Genomic DNA, 24,393 nt, shown 5'->3' with positions numbered 1-24,393 from the left:
ATTTGAGTAGCAGCTGGTTAAATTCCTATTAGATGTGCAATTAAGTGTTCTCCCCTACCATTGTTTCCTGCAGAATATCGAACCTTAATATTTCTTATCAACTGAGGTTTCGTCTGAGTTTCATTACAAGGTTATGTTGTTAGTGCACTAATAAAAGTGTCTTGTTGGTAATTTTTTGTGTTTTATGAGGGCATTCCTATTTTTCAGGATTAAAAATATCCAAGGAAATGGTATCCTTGCCTGAGACTGCCTAACCAAGGCATACTACTGCAACAAGACCTATAAAAACTAGGCAAATGAGTTGAGAAGTTGCAATTGAGGTTTAATATTGAAAAATATGAGGCAAGAACATAGTTAGCAGCAATTCTGGAATAACTTACTATTTGGGTGGTACTATACTCCAAGTATTCAAGAATGAAAAAGAGATAGGGATAATTGTATAGTCCAATAAGAAGTTCTCTGAGCAGTGCACATACTTGTTGTGGGTGTTATCACTGATAGACACAAATTTTGCCAAGAGGTACAAGGAGACAATTTTATCATTTTATGAAAGTAATGGTTAGGTCAAATCCTGAGTACCACATACAGATTTGGAAGCCTCATTTTGGGAAGGATGTGGTTCTGTTGGAATGGGTGCGGAGAAGGGTAGCCAGGTTAGGGTCACAAAAGGGTTCTTTTAGTAAGGAAGACTTTAGTTTTTCAAATTGCAGTCCTTAAAAACTAGGTACATGTGAGGAAGAGACCTAATTGAAGTGTTTAGGGCTTTAAATGGATTGAGTAAACTAAATGCTAATGGCATCCTTAATTCTTTCTCAGACAAATATGAGGTGGACCTTTAAATTTAAAGGAGAATGGGCTGCATGAAAATTTGGTATCAGTAAGAGTAATTGATTATTAGAACAAAACTCCATCTTAAGGATTAGACAAATAGGGGCATTTTTTTTTTTTCTTTGATGACACCTTATAAGCTTTCAGCAAGTGCTGACCTTGCCGCTAAATTCCCTCAAACCAGTCTTACAACATCTGATTCCTTATAGTGATTACAAGCCTATCATTTGCAAAGCCTGTTATGATAACTGGTCACAGATCTGGAAAAGTAATACCAACAATAGACTTTGCCAGATAAAGCAAGATCCAAAGCAGTGGCCCTCTGGCTTCTGACAAAAAGGAGGAGAGGAAGTGGTATTGTAATGCTCGGAATTAGGTGCACCCATCTTGCACAACTTTTTTTTTTTTTTATTGGGAGAAAACCTATCCAATTGCTCGTTCTGTCATAGCCAACTTACAGTGCATTATTTATTGGTTGATTGGCTCCTATATTTAATTATTCACTCAAGCACTCCAAGTTGACTGGTGTACATTTCCTAGGAAATGATTCAAATATAGAACTTTCTGAAGCATTGATCTGTATGAAAGCATATAATTCAACACTTGTAACCTTCTGCTGGTTGCAAATCAACCTGAGTTGTAATACTGCTCAGTTGATATGTTAATATGGGTTTAACGTTGACAAATGCATTTGTCAATGTTAAAACTTCAGCTGCCATTTCTCAGCCCATCTGCCTAATTTTTCTAGATCTTGTTGCGGTAGGTAACATTAATTACTGTCATTAACCACTCTGCCAACTTTTGTATCTAAAAACTTAGACATTAAGCCATATATGTCTTCATAAATGAATATAGAAAATAACAGTATGCCCAGCACTGAACCCTTGGCAACTCCACTAATAACATTAGTCCATGAAGAGCAGATGTTCCATTAATAACTGTTCTATCTTCCTTCACTGGATGGACCTAATGAACTTTCTTGTTAGTTTAAGTCCATCCTTTTATCCAAAGCAGTTACTTACTTTCCTTTAATGCTATATTCTTCAATTTATATAGCATGTTTTACTTGCAACAGTATCAAAAGCTTTCCTGAAATCCAGGTATATGATATGAAAATTTAATTTTTGCATCCAGTTCCTTTGTTACTGCATCATAGTATCCAATCAGATTGATCAGAAAAGATTACCTTTTAACATAGCCATGCTGTAATTGCAGTATAATTGTAATCCTGTGTAGATGGTCCTGAATTACTACTTTAACCAGTGACCCCATTATTTTTCCTGGAGGTCTGTAATTACTCATGTCACCTTTCTGATTTCCTTTAGTGAATTGGGGAATACATTCATGTATTTAAAGCTCACAGGGACCTCCTTTGCTGCCACCCTTAATATAATTTAGATCTTAGGCACTTTTTTATGTTTGACTCCAATTTCACTTTCCTCTCATTTATCACACAATCATTTAGCTCACTGTTAGTTTGATAAACTTCTGGTATCCTTTCCCTAAAGAATTCCTCCTGTGGGGACATCAATGCAAAATACTCATTCACTTTGTCTGCAACCTGATCAGGACATCAACACTAAGTGGATCAGTGTGTTTCAACCCCCTTCCTTTTTATTGTTAATATAAGTAAAGAAATCTTTACTGCTTTTCTTTGCCAGAGACTTCTTGTAATCTGTTTTGGCTTTCATAACCTCCTTGGTGACTTGGTTACAGACTAGTTTATATCTACCATAGGCTTTTGTATCATCTGATAATTTGCATTTCTCCTATGCATTTTTCTTCCCTGTTATGTCTCATCAGTTCATCTGATAGCTTTTTAGGTCTAAGCCTTAAATATTCTTTTAGTTTTATATGAAAAGCCTACTAGCTTCTATGATTATTTCCCATTTTGATGTTGCCAGCAACTATAGTAATCAGTATCATTAGTTGGTCCCATTGTATAGAATTTTAAAAACTGTCTGAAACTAGTGTCGTCTGCTTTACAAAAGCAAAACCTCTTTCCTTTACCCTTGATTGTAGTTACATCTTTAAGTAGATCCCACATCAGTACACTGATCACTGCCACATAGTGGTTCTTTTATTTGCAGGTTCTTTATGCAGGAATAATCACTGCCGATGATCATATCAAGAATATTGTACTCTGTTTAGTCTGTAACATTATGCGGTAGAAAACAGTCATGAATCTACAAGTCTTGTTAGTGTTTGAGTAACCAATTCAAGTTCAGTTATTATCTGGAAAGTTAAAATACCCCATTGTAAGACATTCTGATTTACTGGCCCACTCTTACTCAGTATAGTTGTTATAATTATCTGCTTTTAGGCTTATAACACACTCCTACTCTTGTTTTCCCAGTGCTTTTGTCACACCAAATTGACTCAACATTGCACTGGCTACCCATATCTACTGGATGCACTGTTTTCCAGTAGATATTTCCTTTAATATTCTTAACTAAGAGCATAACCCATCCCTTCTCCTTTCTGTACACATACTCTTCATATTCAAATTCTGCATCCCTTATGTATATTATTCCTTATGTACCTGTTGCTATATCCTCCCATATAAGGGAAAAAATTACTTTAATCTGATTACAGGATATTTAAGAGGGAAGACCAATTTTCCATATACTCAAGCATATCTCCTGCAAATTCCAACATTGTTGCTGTCCTCTATTGATAGTTCTTAGATTTAATAGTTTCCAAGGTCTCTATTTCAGATTCTTTTGTTAGACTCATCTGCACAGATGTGTTGTTTTTGAGGGGTGGGGGTTCTGATATCCCTTGATAGTTTTTAGGCCCAGTGATTAATATCTGTATACCACCAAAATATGTAGTTGTGATAGTTTCTGGATGGTAATTGTTAGTAGCTTAGAAAGTGTAATTAGCTATTATTGTTACTGCCCATCTTATTCCATGGTAAAAATCTTTTTCAGTAAAGATCTTTTATAGGACAGAGGTGCATTCAAGAAAAGGCAATTATTGTAGTTGAAAGAAGACTCCAATTCTTTGCTTAAAATGCAAAACACACACAGTCCCACTTGGTCTGCTAAGAAATAATCACATATTTATTTTTTAAATATGGTAAATTTGGTGAGCAACTTCTGTTACTTGTAGATGAGTACTGTATGTTATTTTTAAGGATATTAATGAGTAACTTTTTTTAAATACATTAATTAAATTTTCTTAAAATAGAAATATATCCTATTAAGATTAATGCATTAAGTAGATAGAAGATAAAGCCTCTTATAAAGATGTTATCTAACAAACAAAGAAGTTGTTTACTAATGTGAATTTTAATTGGTGTTGGGGAAAACTTGCCTGTCAGTTTAAAGAAACATTTTCCTACCTGGCAGTGTGTTAGTTAACAGTTAGAACTAGTACTGCAAGATCCACATTCAAATCTGTGGCCATATTCTAATAGATAGCTGAATAAAAACTTAGAAAAACAATAGGATTACTATAACAGTCTTATTGTGTAAGATAGTTGTAAGGTATTTCAAAGAGCAAATGGGATTCAAAAGCTAGTACATGTACAAGTTATTGGCCTGTGGGAAAAAAAAAAAAAAAAAATTGTTCTTGTTTAATTGTGACTATAAAAAAAAAATTCAATTTATACTCTGGGATATCCATATCATCAGAGGAGTATATATGATAAAGAATACAAGAACATTTTTAAAGTTACTGGGTTGTTGCTATAAAGAATTATAAAAGTAGTACAACAATTTTTTTTTTTTAATAATTAATTTCATTAAACAGAGTCCTATATGATCTGAGGCTGCCCTATCAAAAAAAAGTTAGGTTTTTTGAAATGAGTATAATTTTTGTTTTGCAGTAGCTAATGGCATTTTGATCTTTTCAATATTGTGAGAAGTAAGTTTCTTTTCATCTTTCTATATTTTTGTGTGCAAGCAAGATTTAAGCTGTCTAGTAAATGTAATGGTTTTAATCAGCTCATTTGATAGCAGGCCAAACTTGATCTTGAAGTTGGCTTGGCAGGCTGCCCACTTAGATGGGAGGAGACATTGTAAGTACAATTTTTATAACTTTAAATACCTAGTTGTTTCCTCATCTTTAGTATTTTTTTAATTTTAAAAGTAAATTATTTTGCAGAACTCAAGTGAAAATACAGCAGCAGTGATGGTCTGTACTAAAAACACATGTTGAGTGTGACCCTCAGGACTGTATTTTGCACCTCCTGGTCTTGCTTACAACAGAATGGACTTTGCCATTACCAAAAGATTTTAGAAATCTTTTGGTTTTGGGATTTACTGGCCCATCATCAGATAGCAGATGGTTTCTAAAAACCACCTGCTATTTGGTTAAAGGTGGTGTATTGTTATGACATCGTGTGGTAAAGGCAAAACTTGTTCTGCTGTGAGTGTTAATACCACCAGTGGTGTATTCAGGCCGGAACAACATTCCCGTACATTTTTTCTAAATGTCATAATAGAAAATCATTAAACTTATAACCTAATATTATGAAACAGTGGCATAATCAAAGGGGAGGGAGAAATATCTATTTTACCCATTGCTACTAAAAATATATATTAATAGTAATCCTTAAAATTTATTTAGAAACAAATAGATTTCACAATGAAACTTGAATGTTTCTTACCAATGTGTTAGATAAAGAGATCGAATGAATGAGTTATACTGTGATGCGTATGAATGCTGCATTTTGATTCGCCATGAGCTGAATGCTAGAACAGGTGGTTCTATGAACCAAGAGTCTGAAGTCTGATTCAGTTACTGTACAGTCAATGTGGTGTTATCATAGTTTTTCTGGAGAATGAGCATTCCGGTACTACTACTTTTTTTTTTTTTTTTTTTTTCAGCAATACATCTCTGAATACCACATCATTTACTGGACAGTTTAAATCTTGCCAGCCACAAAAATCACAAGTTTAGAATTCTTCTAAGTCTTGTAAATTATGAAATTTACATACAGGATGGTTGTAATTAACCTATCCTATACAGAGCTGGCTGGGGAATGGTGTATTAAAGGAAGTACAGTGATACTTGCAAAAGATAATCCATGACATGCAATAGAGGCAACAAAAAAGTTATTCTACCATCAGAGGCCAGAGTAGTGCTGTGCTCATTCAAGAATTTGCTTTGTGGTTGCTGTCATTCATGACAATATGCTCAAACCTTGTAACAGTGTTTTCAGTGAGCAGAATATAACATGCCTAGGCCAATATTTTTGACTGAAGGTCTACAAGGTTATAAATGTTGCCATAGTATAATGTCCTCTTGACAACCCCACAGCCAGAAGTGGCTAGTTGAGACTAGGCAACTGTGAAGGTGTGACTGATATACATTGTAGCCTCATTACTGCTGTTGGAGTTCTGGGTTAACAACAGTTACTATTAATACTACTAGCCAGTCAGTCTGTATATTAATGTTACTACACAGAACAGATGACAAGTCCTGTAGGTTGACTGTCTTGGAAGAAGTATTCATCATTGAGTCCTGAAGCCACCTCAGTATGGTGAGTATAGGAGGGATTTTGGGTGCATGTCATGAGCTGCTGTGTGGCCCAGGCTTAGCTGCATGCGTGCGTGCACACATTTTAATAGGTAGCTGTAGATGAAAATAGGCTCCTCAGTCAGAATTGTTTCCCGCTCAATGGTCTTCCCTTCCCATTTGTGTGCAGGGAAGAATGCTGCAGAAAATGTCATTTGCCTACTTGAAGCTGTTGGGAGACTAATTTTGTATGACCAGTACTGCAAAACTTGGTACATTAATTTACATAATGTGCTATATGACTTGTTTGCATTTGCAAGATGGCCAGCATGTGGGCTGTCCATGGTGTTTTTTTTTTTTTTTTTTTTTCCCTGTGTTGGTTGCTGTATGAGTTGTTGCCTACTTGGTTTCTTGGAAAATATAATTTCAAAAATTTGATCATGTTTTGCATTTTTACAGAAAGACAGGATATCATTGGGCCTTGTTGAACGTGGTTTTGATGCAAGTATTCTCAGATCACATTGCTGCTAGTGTTGGCATTCTTGCAGTAGAGCTTCATGTGGAGAGTAGGCTTTGCTAAAGTTGGGTCTGTCTTCATGACAGAAGCTGTCCTGAAGCTGCTAAATACACCTATCCTTCTATCTGTAGTGACTGCAGTGCCACTCTGGCTCCTTGCAGTGGATTTTCAAACTTATTTTTTTGCTTCTTGTCTGCACGACACAGGCTCTGTTGCAAGTTATTTCCTTAATGTGCACTGCATATCATACTTTGGTTCTCTCAATTCATTTATTATAAAAATAGGAAATTGGCACAGAAATTCTACAGGTTTACAAAGCAAAAATTAAAATTGTATAGTCTTATACACATTAGATTACATAGAACAGTGGCTGAGCAATAAAAAAAAATCTTAAAAGTGCTATGGTCTGTTGACCATAAATCCTCATCTAAATGGAAACTATTAAACTAAACTTTTGTTGGCATGCTCTACTTATTACATTTCCAGACTACAGTTAAAAAAAATCACTGCTGCTAACTTAGGAATTCTGCAGGAAGAAGTCTGATGTTAAACCATCAGATGTCAATGTAATTATTTTCTTATTCTCCAGTAATAACTCCCAGGAATAAAGCCATTTGGCTCCTGATTCTAATAATTTATATGGATGTCTAGTTTCCCCAATAACATCCATATCATGATCCAAAAGTATTAAGTTGATATTGTTTTTTAGTCAGAAAGAGAATTGTTGAACAACAGATTAAAGAGATGACTTGTTTTGAGAATATTTGCAAGTTATCTTGACTATCTTCATAGATAGTATTTTCAGATACCATAAAGCCTTAATTATTATTAATTATGTAATTTTATTTCTTTATTAGTTTAAAGGGCTTTTATTAACTTTAAATTTTCATTGTTCTACCATTATTTAATTTCATAATTAGTTTTCAGTAACAAAAGTTAGTCCTCTATCCCATTTACCTTGGATTATAAAGACTTCCATATGATAATGATAAGATCTTTATTGCAGAGCACATTATTGAAATAACACAAAAGGAAATAATGAAATTAAAATAAAGAGAAATTGAAGTAAAATTAAAAGCCATGGCCTACCTAGACTGTCTCGGTGGAATAGTGGTGGACCTGGCATTATATGCCAAATAGCAGCAGGTTTTACAAATATACTGAGTAATGTAGACAGATCAAGGCTTGATTTATAGGAGTATGGCTGTGTCATGGATCATTTTTAGTTACCTGGTTGTGGGCTATGAGCACCTCTCTCCTGTAGACTTTATCCCTAGCAAATCTGTAAAATTTGCAGTTAAGAGCTTGGATTGCAGGTAGCACTTGTTAGAAGAGCTGAAGATGTTGCTTGCTAGATCAGAGGGCAGTTACATCAGAGTACATGTATCTTCCACTTGGTGTATTTCCCAAGTGGAAATACATCAAGGTAGGATTCAGATCACCATTGAGCATTTTAGTGGTTGTGACTAGCTGTGAATTATCAGCTTCGACATTTAATCTCTGATAGTCAAGAGCTCTTGCAAGTTTTTGGTGAATAAAGTATACGAAGAATGGATACAATGTTAGTAAGCAATCCTCTTCAACCAGTATTCATCTGTGAGCATTCTGTCAATAGTTGTGGGAGCAGTGGCTGCACAACTTTCCCTCACATAGAGAATTGCTGGGTGATCTGTTGAGGGTCTTAGGATCACAGACATGAAGTAAGTGCTGTTTTTGTAGAATGGATGCCCTTAGTATAGCTGGTGGAAGGCAGGTGGGCCCTTTTTCTTGAGAGAAAAAGGGTTTAAGCAAAGACCAAAGCAAGAGAAATGTTGATATAATTCATAGAAGGTAGCATTGAAGTGGTGGGTTAGGCATTGTGGATCACCTCCAGCTTCAATACCTGTGAAGAGCTGGTCAACTGTATAGTAAACAATATCAGGAACAGAGGTATCAGTTAGGTAGAGTATTGTGATAAAACGGAGGCCAGACAATGCTCTTTGAGGAATGCCTGCATAAACAGGTCTGGTGAGAATCTTGGAGCCTACTTTTAGACAGTATATTCTTGATGTGAACAGGAAGGTAATTGGGTGTAGAGTGAGCCACTTTTCAGTTTCCTTGCAAAAGATTTATAGGAATTGCAGTTGGTAGGAGTATCACCACCCACCTACTCCAAAAAGTGAAATTTTCTAAATGCTGATAAACATCTCTCAAAAAATTAATTGAAAGTTTTTTAATTACAAAAAAATTAGTAAACTTTTATTAATAAGGTATAATTACATCCATTATTTTTTATTCATAAAAGAAATAGGTTTTAAAATGTATAAGATATATGAAATCATTTTGTTTTTAGTTATGATTGAAAGTTGCTGTTAGCTGTCCTTGAATTGATTTGTTTCTTATTTTCAGTGTGAGGTTATGCAAAAGAAATGCAAAGAATTGTTTAGCAGGGATTATAAAGTTACTGTAAGTATATTTATTTATATATAAATTTTTTTTATTTAATTTAAGTAAAAAAAGTAATTAAATACCTCCATACAAATTTGGCACTTTGTTCTGCTGTTTTAAGATATGATTTTTGTGAAGCATTGGAGATCACCAGACTTTAATATATGGGTGCCTCATAGCCAGGTGGGAAGGAGTAGCAGTGCGTAGCACACGCTTCTTGATTAGACTGGGATTCGAGCCCGTCACCACCAAATACAGAGGATGCGGAAAGGTCAGGGAATGACCACTGCATTTCCCGGAGCAATATGGCCTTAGTTGCTAATGCTCCTAAAAAAACAAATCTCACACACACTTTAATATACAATAATTTTTCTCCTGGAACTTTTTGAAGAAATCGTAAATGGTTTCCTCAGAACATATGATATTGGGGCATGGAAACATGGTTTAAGACGCATGGTTATGTAAATTTCCAGGATTGTAGCTGTATTACAATCTTAAGAAAGTGGTACACAGTTTAGTATTATAATTGTTAAATGATGCATGGAAGCAGATGTTTTCTATAGCTGCAAAAAAGTCATACTTTCTGCACTAATGGGGAATTGAATATTGCTATCAACTATAAGAGGGTCAGAGCTCATTACAAGCTGGAATGTTGAGCCTGACTGGGTCTCTAGTGATCAGGTTTGAGATTACAGAAAAGATTACTAGTCAAACCCAGTATATGTGGGGCGAGTTGCAACAATTCTCTCTCCGTACTGCTAACTAGACTTGGATGCAGAATTATGTAAATAGAGTGCTGCAATGTCAGCCCATTTGTTAAATGATTTTGATGGCCCTGCATCAGTTCAGTTGGTGCAGGGTTGGTTATATAATGCTTCTGCAGTTGAAATGAGGTGTTCTCAAACTAAACGTATGCCTGTTAAGTGGACTTCATAAAGCTGTGCAAAGAAACCAACAGATCAAGGATGATATACCAAAGAAGCAAATGTTGGGTGGAATAAGATCAAATAATTTTAAGAAATGAGTATCAGCAGCTGAGAAGATATCTATGCATGATAATCCAAAATTAAAAATTTATTGCATGGAAACCATTTGTAAGGATGTGTGAAACCATGACCCTTGGGGCTTAATTTACAAATTGTGTACTAATAAAAATTAAACACCCAGCAGGAGATATCACCTTCCATGCAGGCTACTGATGGTACTTCTTGAACATGGGAAGAAAGCATAGGTTTGATTTTAGATCATTTGGTGAGTGGCCTAAATGCAAATGTGATCCCAATGACACTGAAAATAAGTATTTAGAAATGAAATTGCTCAGTGATGTTACAGGGACAGTGGAAAAGAGTGTAGCTTCCAGATGAACAAATTTGATACCACAGTATGAAGAATCAAGAACAATAAATGCCCAGGAATGAACCTCATTGGAGGGGTAGATCGTAAAATTGAGTCTGAAGTTGATACTGGACAACCTGCTAATTGTTTTTAATGCATGCTTTTAATTCTGTTGCATTGTTGAAGTAGAGAAAGTTCATGAAAGGCAGGTAGAATTGTAGAGTGCATTAGAGAAAACTGCAATTGGTCTGAAAAACAATATTGCCTGTATATCACAGCATGGGAAGTTGGTGAAACTGTACAGCAATTCAGACCAAAATACTGTCTAGGTAACTTTGTAGATTTTGCTGGAGCATTTGATAGCATTGACTGGAACAGTGTTCTTGTGTTATTACATCAGGCAGAAAACACACCAGAGATCTACTCTGTTATGAGATTACTTCTGCGATAGAACTGTTGTTGTCAATTCGGCATATGGGAATATTAGCATTAGTAGAGGCATTTGATGCAAGAAAGCAAGCTTATGCAGCATCAGCCAAAAAAAAAAAGTAAAAAAAAAAAAGTATTAAAATATTAGCAGCCAAGTTGCAAGAGGCAGTCCACATGGGTCAGTCCTTGGGCCATTACTGTGGAATTTAGTCCTAAATGATTTGGTTAAAACTAACCTACAGCAACATCGTTATGATTACATATGCTGATGACTTAGTTTTGCTGGTAGGTGATTCGAGGTTCCAATTAGAGGAACAATCGCACTTAATCTTATTGGAGCTGAGTATCTTTAAACAGGCCTATGGGGCTGGGAATTTCCATACTATAATAATTAATGATAAACACCAGCCAAGAAATTAAACTGAAAATTTACTATACAATGAAATGTGATGCAAATAAAAACACTGATTAAATTATAGTTACAATATAATTTAAAATATAGTTAAAAGCAATAAAATTAATTAAAATAAACTAGGTTAAAAGCGATAAAACAATGAAACCTGGAGCTTTCGGAGAACTGCCGTCTCCTTCTTCAACAGCATACTACTAGTGCTAAGACACCCTTAAGTAGCCGGTCCATGGCACTCATGCACGTGATCATCAGACACATGATCTACATTCTCCATGCGCATATCGGAAATGGAAGTGGCTCGGGAGCGTGTCAAACAGAAACAGTCATCCCTTCTGAGGACAACTGCCTCAAACAGGGGGTGTAAACGGATCCCCCTGTCCCTATTAATAGTATTGTGACTGGATGAACCGATTCGCAAGCTCTCGAGCCACTTGCGTTCCCAAAATCCATGGGCACGGTCAGTAATGACTGCATCTTCTGGGGAGATCCGATGCTGCTTTTCCCAGAAATGCTCTGCCACAGCAGACCTCGCATAGTTAGCAGTCTTGATAGCGGTCGTGTGTTCCCCCAGACGGTCCTTTAATTTACGTCCTCCACATTTATACAATTTACCTCGGATGTGGAAGAAGCTGGGTCCCTCCCGTTTCTGGATGTCTTGGCGAGCAGAGATGGATCTAGATTAAAAACAACGATCTATAGAAAGCCTATGTGCCGTGGCCAATTTGTTCATTATAGCTCAGCACAAGCTTGTCATCATAAGAACAGTGTAGCCAGGGCATTGTTGAATAATGTGGGGACCCACTGTAGTACCCCTGAAGAAAAGGATATAGAAATCTACAAAGTCATGGCAGACCTCAGGAAATCTGGATACCCCCAGAGGGTCTTGGACAAATATATTCATAGGGTTGAGTCCAATCGTAGGGAGTGGCCTGCCCCTGTGGCTACTGCATACATTCCTTACTATCCGGGCCTTTCAGAACGTATTGTACGGGCATTGCGGGAGTGCCAGACTCGCTGTGTGCAACTTCCGGGTCGGAGGTTGCACACAGTGATATCCCAAGTTAAAGATCCCGTAGCCCAGGACCATACTAGCAATGTGGTCTATGAGATTAAGTGCCCGGATTGTGAGGAGTGTTATGTGGGGGAAATGGGGCGACACGTTTAAAGGACCGTCTGGGGGAACACACGACCGCTATCAAGACTGCTAACTATGCGAGGTCTGCTGTGGCAGAGCATTTCTGGGAAAAGCAGCATCGGATCTCCCCTAAAGACGCAGTCATTACTGACCGCGCCCATGGATTTTGGGAACGCAAGTGGCTCGAGAGCTTGCGAATCGGTTCATCCAGTCACAATACTATTAATAGGGACAGGGGGATCCGTTTACACCCCCTGTTTGAGGCAGTTGTCCTCAGAAGAGATGACTGTTTCTGTTTGACACGCTCCCGAGTCACTTCCATTTCCGATACGCGCATGGAGAATGTAGATCATGTGTCTGATGATCACGTGCATGAGTGCCATGGACCAGCTACTTAAGGATGTGTCTTAGCACTAGTAGTATGCTGTTGAAGGAGACGGCAGTTCTCCGAAAGCTCCAGGTTTCATTGTTTTATCACTTTTAACCTAGTTTATTTTAATTAATTTTATTGCTTTTAACTATATTTTAAATTATATTGTAACTGTAATTTAATCAGTGTTTTTATTTTTATTTGCATCACATTTCATTGTATAGTAAATTTTCAGTTTAATTTCTTGGCTGGTGTTTATCATTAATTATTATAGTAGGGAGCTGAGTAATTGGTGTAAATTGCACATGCTTGTAGTTTCAACAGAAAAGAACTGTTATTAAAACGACACCTATGCCATTGGCCCCAAATTCGTGTTTATGGATGATAACGCCACACCCCATCGCACTGCAGCCATTGATATGCTTTTTGAAAGTGAGGACATTGTTCATATGAATTGGCCTGCCCGTTCCACCAATCTAAATCCCATCAAACACATACGGGAAGCCCTGGGGAGATGCCTAGTGGCACATGAACACCCACCAGAAGATGTTCACCAGCTGAAGGTGGCACTGACAGAGGAATGGACAACTTTACCATAAGAACTTATCAACAACATTATTCTAAGTATTGATAGGTGGTGCAAAGCCTGCATTGATATTGGGGGTGGCCATATCTCCTACTGAGGGCCACCTCTTCCCTTTTGTTCCATCTTTGGCAGTGATGCACCTGTATCGTGGCAAATGCTATGTTGCCATTTTTGAATAAAGTCCCTCAGTACCATTTTGCTTCCAGTGTTGTCGGTGTTTCCTTCATTTCTGTACCTCACGAGGTTCCTTTGGTATGCTTTCCCCTATCCAGGCCACCCCTATGAGAAGCCACAGGTGAAAACCTGACTGGTCCTTAAGTTTTGCACACTAGTGTAATAACTACTGTGGCCTTCATTGTTATTAGTGAAGGTGACAAAAGCAATAAGTGGAACTTCTTCCAATGTACGACTTTGCTAAACAAAACCATCAAAAAGGGATGTAGCTCATGATCAATTGACACTTTATGATCAGTTAACCATGTAGTCTAAAGTTGATAGCCATCTGAAAAACATTCTTCTGGATGTCAAGCTATAGTTTGGAAAAAGTTGGCCCAATTATTTCAAAGCAAGATACAAATTGGAGACATGCTATATCTGCCAAAGAGACTTGGTCACATTAAGGTACTTGGCTAGACGAGATCATACCACATCCGCAGTATACCTAAGTGGGAAGCATTCAAGGAATTAATCGTGGAAGCTACTAAACCTTTCATACCTATTAAATATTCTTCAAGGTTTAGGCTTAAATGGTCGTCAAATGAACTAATGAGTCTCGTGGCAGAGAAGAAAAGTGCATGGGATGCATATAAATTATCAGCTGACACAGAAGCCTATGACAGATAAGCTAGTCTGTAATCAAGTCACAAAGGAGGTTAGGCAGGTGAAGGCAGATTACAAGAAATCTTTGGCAAAGGATGGTAAGAAAAACAGCAAGGATTTCTTTACTTATATAAACTCTAAAAGGAATGAATCAGATTGGTCTACTTGATATCGATGGTTCAACTGTTGATGATCCTGCTCAGATAGCAAACAAACTGAATGAGTATTTTGCTCTACATTCACACGTGAGAGATATCAAGGATTGAAAATGCCAGAAGGTTATCAAATTGTAGCAGGATGCTTAAATGATTCTGTAATAACTGAGAGCAAAGTGGAGGAGAAATTGTTGAAGTTAAACATAAAGGCACCTGGGGTGGATGGGATCTATCCAGTTATATTAAAGGAGGCAGCAAAGGAACTAAGCAAACCCCTGGCCATAATTATGAGAGCATCCTTGGACTCAGGGGAGGTCCCCACAGACTGGAGATGTATACCCAATTCACAAAGGGGAATCGAAGGGTGACAAGAGTAATTACAGACCAGTTAGTTTAACTTCTGTTCCGGGTAAAATAATGGAGTCTCTGGTTAAAGATGCATTGCAATTGGATATTATGATTGACAAATGCAAAGTACTGTATATCAGGAAGGAACTGGATCTAAAAAATAATTTAGATATCGTATACTTGGATTTCAGGAAAGCTTTTGAAACTGTTGCGCATGGAAGACTACTGTACAAATTGGAGCAGAATAGTATTAAGGGTAAGTTGCTACAATGGATAAAAGGATGGTTGAGTGGGAGAAGACAGAGTGGTAATCAATGGGTGCTGCTCTTTGTGGACTAATGTTATTACTGGAGTCCCACAGGGGTCAGTGTTGGGTCCACTGTTGTTTTGTATATTTATCAATGATATTGATGAAAGTAAATCAGGCTTAGTGTTGAAGTTTATGTATGATACAAAGGTTGGCAGGGTTGTTAATGGCAGTTTACTACTGCAACAGGATCTAGAAAATTTGGGAAGATGGGCTGAGAAGTAGTGACTGAAGTTAAACATCAACAAATGCAAAGTACTGTATATCGGTAGAAGTAACCCCAGAGGAACGTACTAACTGTGTGGTACTACACTTAGGGTAGTAGAAAATGAAAAAGACCTGGGAGTAATTGTGCAGTCAGATATGAAGTTTTCTGAACAATACAGACAGGCTGCAAGAGCAGGTCATGGTGTTTTGTCAATGATATACAGGAATTTTGCTAGCAGGGAAATGGAGGTGATTTTCCCCTGTATAAGGCTATGGTCAGGCCACACCTTGAGTACTGTGTACAGGGCTGGAGGCCTCATTTTAGGAATGATGTAGATTTGATTGAGTGTACAGAGAAGGGCAACAAAATTGGTGAGGGGAATGAAGGATCCTCTTACCAAGAGAAGCTAAGTTCTGCAAATTGCAGCGGCTGGAGACTAGGCACCTGTGAGGTAATCTGATTGAGGCGTACAAGGCCTTGAATGGGTTGAGCACATTGAATTCTGATGGGGTTCTTCCACTTGTTCAGATTACAAACCTAAGGGGGCATAAATTCAAATTAAGAAAAGACAGCTATAGAATAGATGTGTGGAAATTTGCCTTTAGTCAGCAGGTGGTTAATTGCTGGAATGAACTTCCATCTGTCATTGTGAAAGTTGGTAGGTTAAATAAATTGAGGAACTGGACAAACATTTAGAGGAATGGTTGTGAAGGTTTTTTTTTTTTTTTTGTTTGGCTGATGCTGCATAAGCTCATACACTTGCTTTCTTGCATCACATGCTACTACTTGAGATGGAAACAGGCAACAAGAAGGAACATCTGGCAATTAGCAATAGAAACATTTTAAAAAGTTGTCAAAATGTTGACACTTAAGGTCCTGAAGGAAATCAGTAAAATGAATAAAGATATTTTCACTGGAAGGAAAGAGGGCACAAATCCAAAATTTTGGGATAGTTTTATAGGATCTCATGGAACTTACTTTTTGGTGGTTTTTTAAATAATTGGAATGTTGCATGCCATTGTGGTTGAGGTTGGTACTTTGGCTAATTCAAAGTAGAAATGAATAGATCACTTTTTCAATAGTCAAGATATGAATGATAGGTATTTATATTTTTGCTTTTTGGCAGATGCAGAAAACTTCATCGTATCTTTTAGCCATTATAATACATTATTGTCACAGACTTCTCTTGGTTCCTACACTAAATTTGCAAATGAAGAGAATAGTTTTAGGCACTTCAGGAATGACTGTTTCTGCATCGTAGGAAGGGAATTCTATCAATTTTTTTTTTTTTTTTTTTTTTTTTTAACAAAATGGGGCTGTAGTCCATTGGTTTTTGATGTGAGCCTCCATCTTGATGAATGTCTCTTTGGCATTTTGATTGGGTTCAGATGTCCAGTTTCTTGGGTGCCAAGATCCTCAGATTCAATCCCACTCAACTTGCATAGAATTTCGTTACTGTTTACACTGCTGGAAAATTGAAGGATTGGATCATAGAAAGCTGCATAATCTGGGACACTGATCATCTTAACGTATGGAAAGAACTTTACTGTAGACTGGATGTATTTATAAATTCCTTTTCCTTAAAATAACAAAAAAATACAGGTGATATTTCAAACTGATATCTAGTACATTCATAAGAAATGTCACAAATAAAGTACTAATATATTATATTTATATAGAAGTTGTAATGCTCATGAAAGTTGATCCACAAATTGTTGATGATAGTTTTCACAATTAATTATGGTAACTGCAGAATTGAAATAAATTTCCTCATACTAGGGATTCTACACCAAGAAGCTGACATGAGAAGGGGGAAAAGAGAAAAAACCTCCATATGAGCACAGCATCCAGCTGGAAAATGTTGCAAAAACCCACTGATAATGCCCAAGATATTCTTTGCTGCAGCTACTAAGCTTTCACGTAACTTATTAAATGTACAGCAAATCCTTTGACCTTATAATGTAGCCACTTAAGGCAGGAATTCCTGAAAGAATATGGGTTGTAATGTAGTCTGTGATACAGTGTTGGGTTAAGGCATATGTCACGATTAATAACAGAAATGGTAAGGAATGCGTAATAATGACTGTTTTGCTGGTTACCAAAAGCAAGTCCATTTTTTAAGGACCTGAATGCCCATTGGGGTAAGTCTCTTGATTTGAGATAAGACTAGAGCAATCAGTGCTGAGCAAAACTGAAATTAGAATGCAAGATTATGCCTAAGTAATTTGTTAATAACTTGCTTATACTGTTGGTATAAGCATTTATTAACACAAAAGGCAAGAGCTGCACAACTATGAAATGTGTATGACATTGATGGTGTAATAAATATGACATTTCAGTCACTGAATAAGTGGTACAGGAAGTACCATAATGTCTGAGAATAATCTGTAGTAATCCTTTAAGAAACTAAGAGCTTATACTCTACCAGGTCGAAGTGCTTATTTTCCGCACCATCCTCCACTTTTTTTATCTACTTGTATACTATGCTACTTAAAGAACCTCGAAGAAGAAGAAAAATTTTATGTACAGTACTTGTCTTCAGTGATATTCAATGTCTGTAGAGTTATGCAAAAAGCCTATTATGTTAAGTGGAGGCTAGAAAAACATTTGACAAGCAAGATTTAGAGGCAAAAGAAGAAAAAAAAGTAATATCAAAAGATAGCGTGACCAAGTTTTGAATTCTATGCTTTGTAAATCAGTGATAAGTAAGCAGGACAAGAGTCTCTGAAACAAATCAGAAATACCATGGTGCATGCATGGGGTACAGTTTGATACCAAAACAGTACAGTTAAAATTATCAGTTATCTTTTAATAAGGAAAAGCAAACAGAACCAATTTCTAAAATTGGAAGCCAACATGGAATTGGGAATTGGTGTAACCTGATATTGTGTTAAAAATCTGGAAAGTGGGCTTTGTCCTATGAACATGTGCAGTTTTTGATGTATGTAATTTGGAATATCATCTGATCTCATTACAGGTTCAAGTTTTGAATTGATGACAAATTTTAAATTATCTCTGAAAAAGTCAGCTGAAGTAAAGGCAGGAAACCTTTCAGTAAACAAGGCAAAGTCTGGAAGAAAATTAAGATGTGTCTGATTTCATGACATGCTGAGTCAGCTTGGGAATGGAGTCTGGCCGTGCAAGGAAATTCTCATACCCCTAACGCTTTGTCATAAGTGTAGTTGGATAATGCCTGAGCTTTGGGACAAAAAAAAAAATCTAGCATGTGAAAACTATTGATAGCTAACAACAGCAGCAGACACCATGCTGTTTTTAACAGTGTAAAGTTGGCATTCTGCTATGGCTTACTATGCTTAGAAATTCTGCCCAGGGAACAGAAGGAAAATGAAATATAATCATCATATTAGTCAAAGCAGGAGTGGAGTCCTAAAGAGAAAATAAGAACAAGATAGACTAAAAAAAAATGAAATAATAGGATATTGACTGAAGAGGTTAATATATTTGGATTAAAAAAATATGCCATTTACTTGCAGACAAGCTGCTTATACTCAGAACCACATTCCCTGGTGGAAAAATGGAATGAATTCAGTCAGTTTGGAGAAGAAGGCAGTAAATGACTAAGATTAATAATTGTTCTGTGTAGATAATTCACCATAAAGCAATTCATTTGAGACATAATGATTTGGAACTGAAATGTTTTTGTGTGAAAGTATCACTGAACACATGGCACTACTCTACCCTACCTCTGCCACCTGAAGAACTAAATAAGATTGACTTCATAGTTAAATTTTTCAATAAGCAAAGATGTCAGTATATTCATTAAGTCAAGTTTAAACAGTGCTTAGGAAAAGTTTGATTTTTATCAAAAAACTTTTCCTTCGAAAGAATATCTGAGTGAATCTACAGTGGTGGACAAAAACTGCACCTTAAAAAAAAGTAACATTTGTAGTGAAATGTATAAGATATTGTTTGATTAGTCATTTTGTTTGTTGCAGAGCAAAGGCATTGCATCAGCTCTTTCTATAAATACGGCAGAAGGATATACATGCTCATTAGTATCCTGGTTTGTGGAGGTGTAAGCATGGCTCCATATGTTCAGTTGACACCAAGAAAAAAAAAGTGTACCTGTTGCTGTCCTAGGAAGAGCTTTCTATGTGTGCTAATCCTGATAAAATAGGCTGTCACCATTCAACAGTATCCTGGGTGCTGAAATTAAAGCGTGAAACCGGTGATGTGAAGAGAAAACCTGGATCAGGCTGTAAGAGTGACTACACATTCCCAAGATCAATGTTTGAAACGGCTATGCTTTTATAATTGCCATGCTAGTGCTCCTGATCTAAAACTGGACTTTGAGATGGCCTCTGGTGCACAAACTATCCAAAGACTGCTTTCAGAATGTGTTCTGTGTGCCTATCTGCCCAAGAAGAAGCCTTTGTTGACCAAACAAATGAGGAAGAAGACTTGCTTGGGCTAAAATGCAGCTTTCATGGACAAAAGAGCAATGGCACACAGTCTTTTTTTTTTTTCTGACAAATCGAAATTCAACCATGACTCAGATGGGAAGTGATGTCTAGAAAACAAAAATCAGAGGCATACCATCCTGATTGCATAACACACTGTAAAGTTCCCAGATGGTCTGGGGATGTATAACAAGCAAAGGGATGGGGGCAAATTAAGTTTATTAATGGAACAGTGAATGCAGAAACCTACGCTGCTATCATGGAGGAGTGCCTGAAACCCGTTACTAGGGGCACCACACACATGTCCAAAACTGCAATTTTCACCAGGACTCAGTACCTTGCCACACAGCAAAATTGGTAAATTTAATGATGAGTTTGTCTTGTCCCACAAGGCTTAAAACATACTTACACCAATGTTTTCCCTCATTTTTCTTCCTGAAGGTGCAGTCACACCTCGAATGCTGGCATTGCGGTGTTGGACTGGCCCGGCAACAGTGCAGATTTGAACCCTATTGAAAATTGCTGGTACGTAATGTCGTCTAAAATTGCTCAGAAGAAACCAAGTAAGATTCAGCTGCAGGAGACATTGTAAGGGTGTGGTATCACAAAATTGGGCAACTGTATATACAGAAGTGGTGACCTCTGTAGCAGAGTGGTCAGGAGCTGGAGTGCAGTAGCACATGCTCCTTGAGTAGACTGGGGGGGGAGGGGTTTAAGCCCCTGATTGCTAAATATGGTCGATCTGCCAACCTGCACTGGACCAGTGCAGCAGATTATGGTCCATTTCCCTCAATGAATTGTTGAGGAGGCTTTCATCCTGTAGTGTGTTGATAATGGCTGCAGTTTACTTTTTTTTTTTTTTATATATATACAGAAGTTGATTAACTCTATGCCAGATCATTGCAAAGCTGTAATTGCAGCTTGAGGAGGAACAACAAAATATTGAGGACTTATTTTGCTGATTTACGGTACATAATACTATTACGTTAACTTGTCATTTCAGTTTGTACATGTAAATGCAATAAAATGTGTTTGGTTGTCATTTGCATTAATTACACATTTTACCCTTTGGTAAGATATTTATGGCAATCAAGTATATCAGGCAGTATCTTTTTATTGGATTTCATTCAGATTTATATATCCCATCTAATAAATGCCATTAGAACATTTCTGCAACCCACAATGCAGCACAAAACATTATTTGCAAAATTCACAAGTGATGCAGTTTGTCTGCCACTGTAGTTGAGCAGTTTCTTGAAGAAACAATGAAATTTGATCAGTTTGATTGGTAACTAGGTAAGATGATTTAATAACAATTTATATGATGTACTGCTACTTTTTTTTTTTTTTTTTTTTTTTTTCCCCTCATTATGAATGGATTTTAAGAATTTTAATGGAAGCAAAAAACCCTACATTAAGAAATGTAGGGTTTTTGTTTCAAATAAAGCAACACATAAGCAGTACAGCATGACATGTATCAGTACAGACAGCAGAGGTTTTGCACACTCTGTGCTGGCTAGTGTCAGTGATTATACAAATTGCCCACATAGCTTTGAATGACTTCTAGAATTGTTTGCACTTTTTAAATTTAAAGCCAATTAAATATTATGTGATGTACAAACATAAGAAATAAAAATCAAAATGTGCTTTAGTCCACAGCAGATCTTTTTTTGGTTTTTATTCAATGTCAATATTGAACCAGCTGTTGAACACACTTAACATTGATTAGCCCATCCTGACTTTGGTTCATGATAGTTTCTTATACTTTGTAGGCAAAAAAAATTAAATCCATTTGGGCACTTTAAGTGTAGCCCACAGAATATAGTATGAACCAAAAGTCAGAAACTTTTTTTTTTTTTTTTTTTTTTTTTTATATTAAAAAAATTACGTAAGTAATGTACAAACACATGGACACAAAAAAGCACTTTGCCTCTCTCTTAATACAGTTATTGGTAAAAATTGGACATCTTATAGCCAATGCATGTATTCCATTTTAAATAACTTAAACATATGTAAGAATGTCTTTAGTTCAAAATCTATTATGAATGTTGAACTGATGATTATTATTTGCTTATCTTTCTAACATTTATTTTTCCCTGTATGTCTATTTTTCAGTAAGGTAAAAAAAAAAGTTAACTACAGCTTATTTTTGTACCTCTTCCCTTTTCCACTTCCTTCAGGTTGTCATAAATACTGATGCAAAGTTAGCTTCAACCTATCCTGCTTACCTTTTCCTCCTTCAAGATATTCAGGGATATAGGGAGCCCATAGATCCATTAGGAAGGTATTTTTTCTTTTTTTTCTTTCCATCTAACTTGTTAGTGTTATTTGGCATAACATAAGCACTGTAAAATGATATCTTATAATGGCAATAGTTTTAAAAAAATGTGCAGTTGCAATTTTTGAAAGTAAATTGCATAACTACTATATAATTTAGTGACTGACTTTTTAGGTTATATATTTTTTTATTATTATTTTTTTTTATTTGGTATTAATTTATTAACATGACCACAGGAGCACTTCTCTTTGAATCTTCCCCCCCCACTTTTTTTCCCTGTTATAATGGAGAGGAAAGGTGCTATAATAATACTGTGTACAAAAATTAAGCTTTTATATTAGTATTCATCTCTTTTGATTAATCTCAAGAGATTAATACTAATTAGTAGTAGTGGCAAATGATGGAAGAAAGCAAGCTTATATAGCATCAGTAACAAAAAAAAACACTACACCCCTCAAGAATTTGTCTAGTTCTTCCTTGAATTTATTCAAATTGTCCACTTCCACAACAACAGAAGGAAACCTGTTTTCAGCAATCAACTGGCTGAAGGCTAACTTCTGCACATTTATCTTGCAACCATCCTTCCTCAATTTATTCTCCCTATTCTGTGTAGTCTCAGCAAGAGGAAGAATGACATTCACTTAAGCCATTCAAGGCTTTAAACACCTCAGTCAGATCATTCTGCAGGTGCTAGTCTCTAGAAGCTACAATTTGCTGAACTGAAGCCTTTCCTAGTTAAGCATGCTCTTATGTTCCCTTCATCAATCTGATTGCTCTTCTCTGTACCCGTTCCAGCAGATCTATGTCCTTCATAAAGTTAAAGTAAAGCCTCCAGACCTTTTTATACAGCACTCAATATGTGGCCTTGTACAAAGGGATAATCACCTCCTTATCCCTGCTAGCAGAGTTTCTATATATCATTGACAAAACCCTACGAGCTGTTCTGGCAGCATGTTTGCACTACTCAGAAAATTTCATATCTGACTGAACAATTTCCCCCAGGTGTTTTTTCATTTTTCTACTACCCTGAATATAGTACCACACACTTGATAAGTTACTCTGGGGATACTGCTGCTGATATGCAGTACTTTGCATTTGTCAGTGTTAAACTTCAATTGCCATCTTTCAGCCCATCTGCCTAACTTTTCTAGATCCTGTTGCAGTAGCATATTATCTTATCCACTCTGCCATATAAATATGGATTATGCAAAAAAAATCTATGCACTGATATAAAGAGTAGATGCAAATAGCACAAATCTCATTGGTGAGACTGAAAATTGCATAAAACCTGTATTATTAAAAGACTTTCATTACTGGTGAAAAACTATTGTGAACCAAATTGGACTTTGTTGGTTAAAAACTAATATCAAGTCAAACCAATATGACCTACTGGATCTTCTCTTTCACAGGTTTTGCAATTTACAGCACCACCCCAGAAACAATGAAGAAATCAAAGAATTATTTATGAGGCTTTGTTTTGGTGATGTTGTACTGAGATGTAAAGTATCAAACTGTAATTCAGTTTGAGACAGTTGACAACTCCTTAATTTTGATGAATTTCAACATTTATTACATCAAAGTAAATGTTGAACTTGTGCCACAACAATTTTTAATAACATAAATTTGTAACAGTAAAACCTATAGACATAACCTTAACTCAAGATCTTGCTTGCTTTTTTTTTTCTCCCCTCTTCTTATACTGAAAATGATATGTAATGTGGATATGCTCACTAATGGAATTATTAGCAATGTACCTTTTCCATTTTCAGAGATTATCTGTCATATTTTACATTTGGAATAGCACCTTCAAAATAACATACTTGGTGGGAATCGAATTAAAAACAATAGTGGAAGAAAGATTTAGAAGTTATATTAGGGTTAGGCATGAAGTTCTCTGGGCAAGAAAGAACCATGGTGTCCTATTGATATATCAAGCATTTGTTTGTACAGGTAGGAGGTCATAATCCCACCCTATAAGGGAATTGTAAGACCATACTGGAAATACAGTGTCCAAGTATGGAAACTGCACCTACTAAAAGACAAGAGCTTCTCTATTCCAAAGACAGTAAACATTCTTGGTGAGTTCTGCAGAAGGCCACCTGTAAGTCTTCATATATGTGGGCTATAGAGTTAGGTAACTAGGGCCTTTAGTAAGAAGAGAAGAATATACTTTGTGTGTGGTTTTTTTTTTTTTTTTTTCTCTTCCCACTAAAGCTAACTGAGGACTGTTTCAAAAGTCGCTTGTGTGTGGCTATTAGCTTTTATCTTGTTTTAATTTTTAATACATGAATTTAATAAGACAACTATAGAACGGAATGTGCACTTTCCTTTCTTAGGCAAATTTTTTCGTTT

At 36.4% G+C, this 24,393-nt stretch overlaps 1 protein-coding gene across 1 annotated transcript in view; it reads left to right on the top strand.

Annotated features, from left to right (window-relative positions):
* The first annotated feature begins 11,254 nt into the window (after positions 1-11,254).
* The window catches only part of EDTP (Egg-derived tyrosine phosphatase), a 198,408-nt gene continuing 185,269 nt past the window's right edge, over positions 11,255-24,393 (top strand). Inside the window, exons 1-2 of the mRNA XM_090390242.1 lie at positions 11,255-11,287; positions 21,944-22,047. Coding sequence (XP_090246368.1) covers positions 11,255-11,287; positions 21,944-22,047 — 137 coding nt within the window. The remainder of the gene's footprint in view (positions 11,288-21,943; positions 22,048-24,393) is intronic.

Source organism: Mastigoproctus giganteus, chromosome 2 (genome assembly GCF_048544385.1).
Source record: "Mastigoproctus giganteus isolate SK-2022 chromosome 2, ASM4854438v1, whole genome shotgun sequence".
In the NCBI taxonomy this organism is placed as follows: domain Eukaryota; kingdom Metazoa; phylum Arthropoda; class Arachnida; order Uropygi; family Thelyphonidae; genus Mastigoproctus; species Mastigoproctus giganteus.
This window is presented reverse-complemented; position numbering and strand designations above follow the sequence as displayed.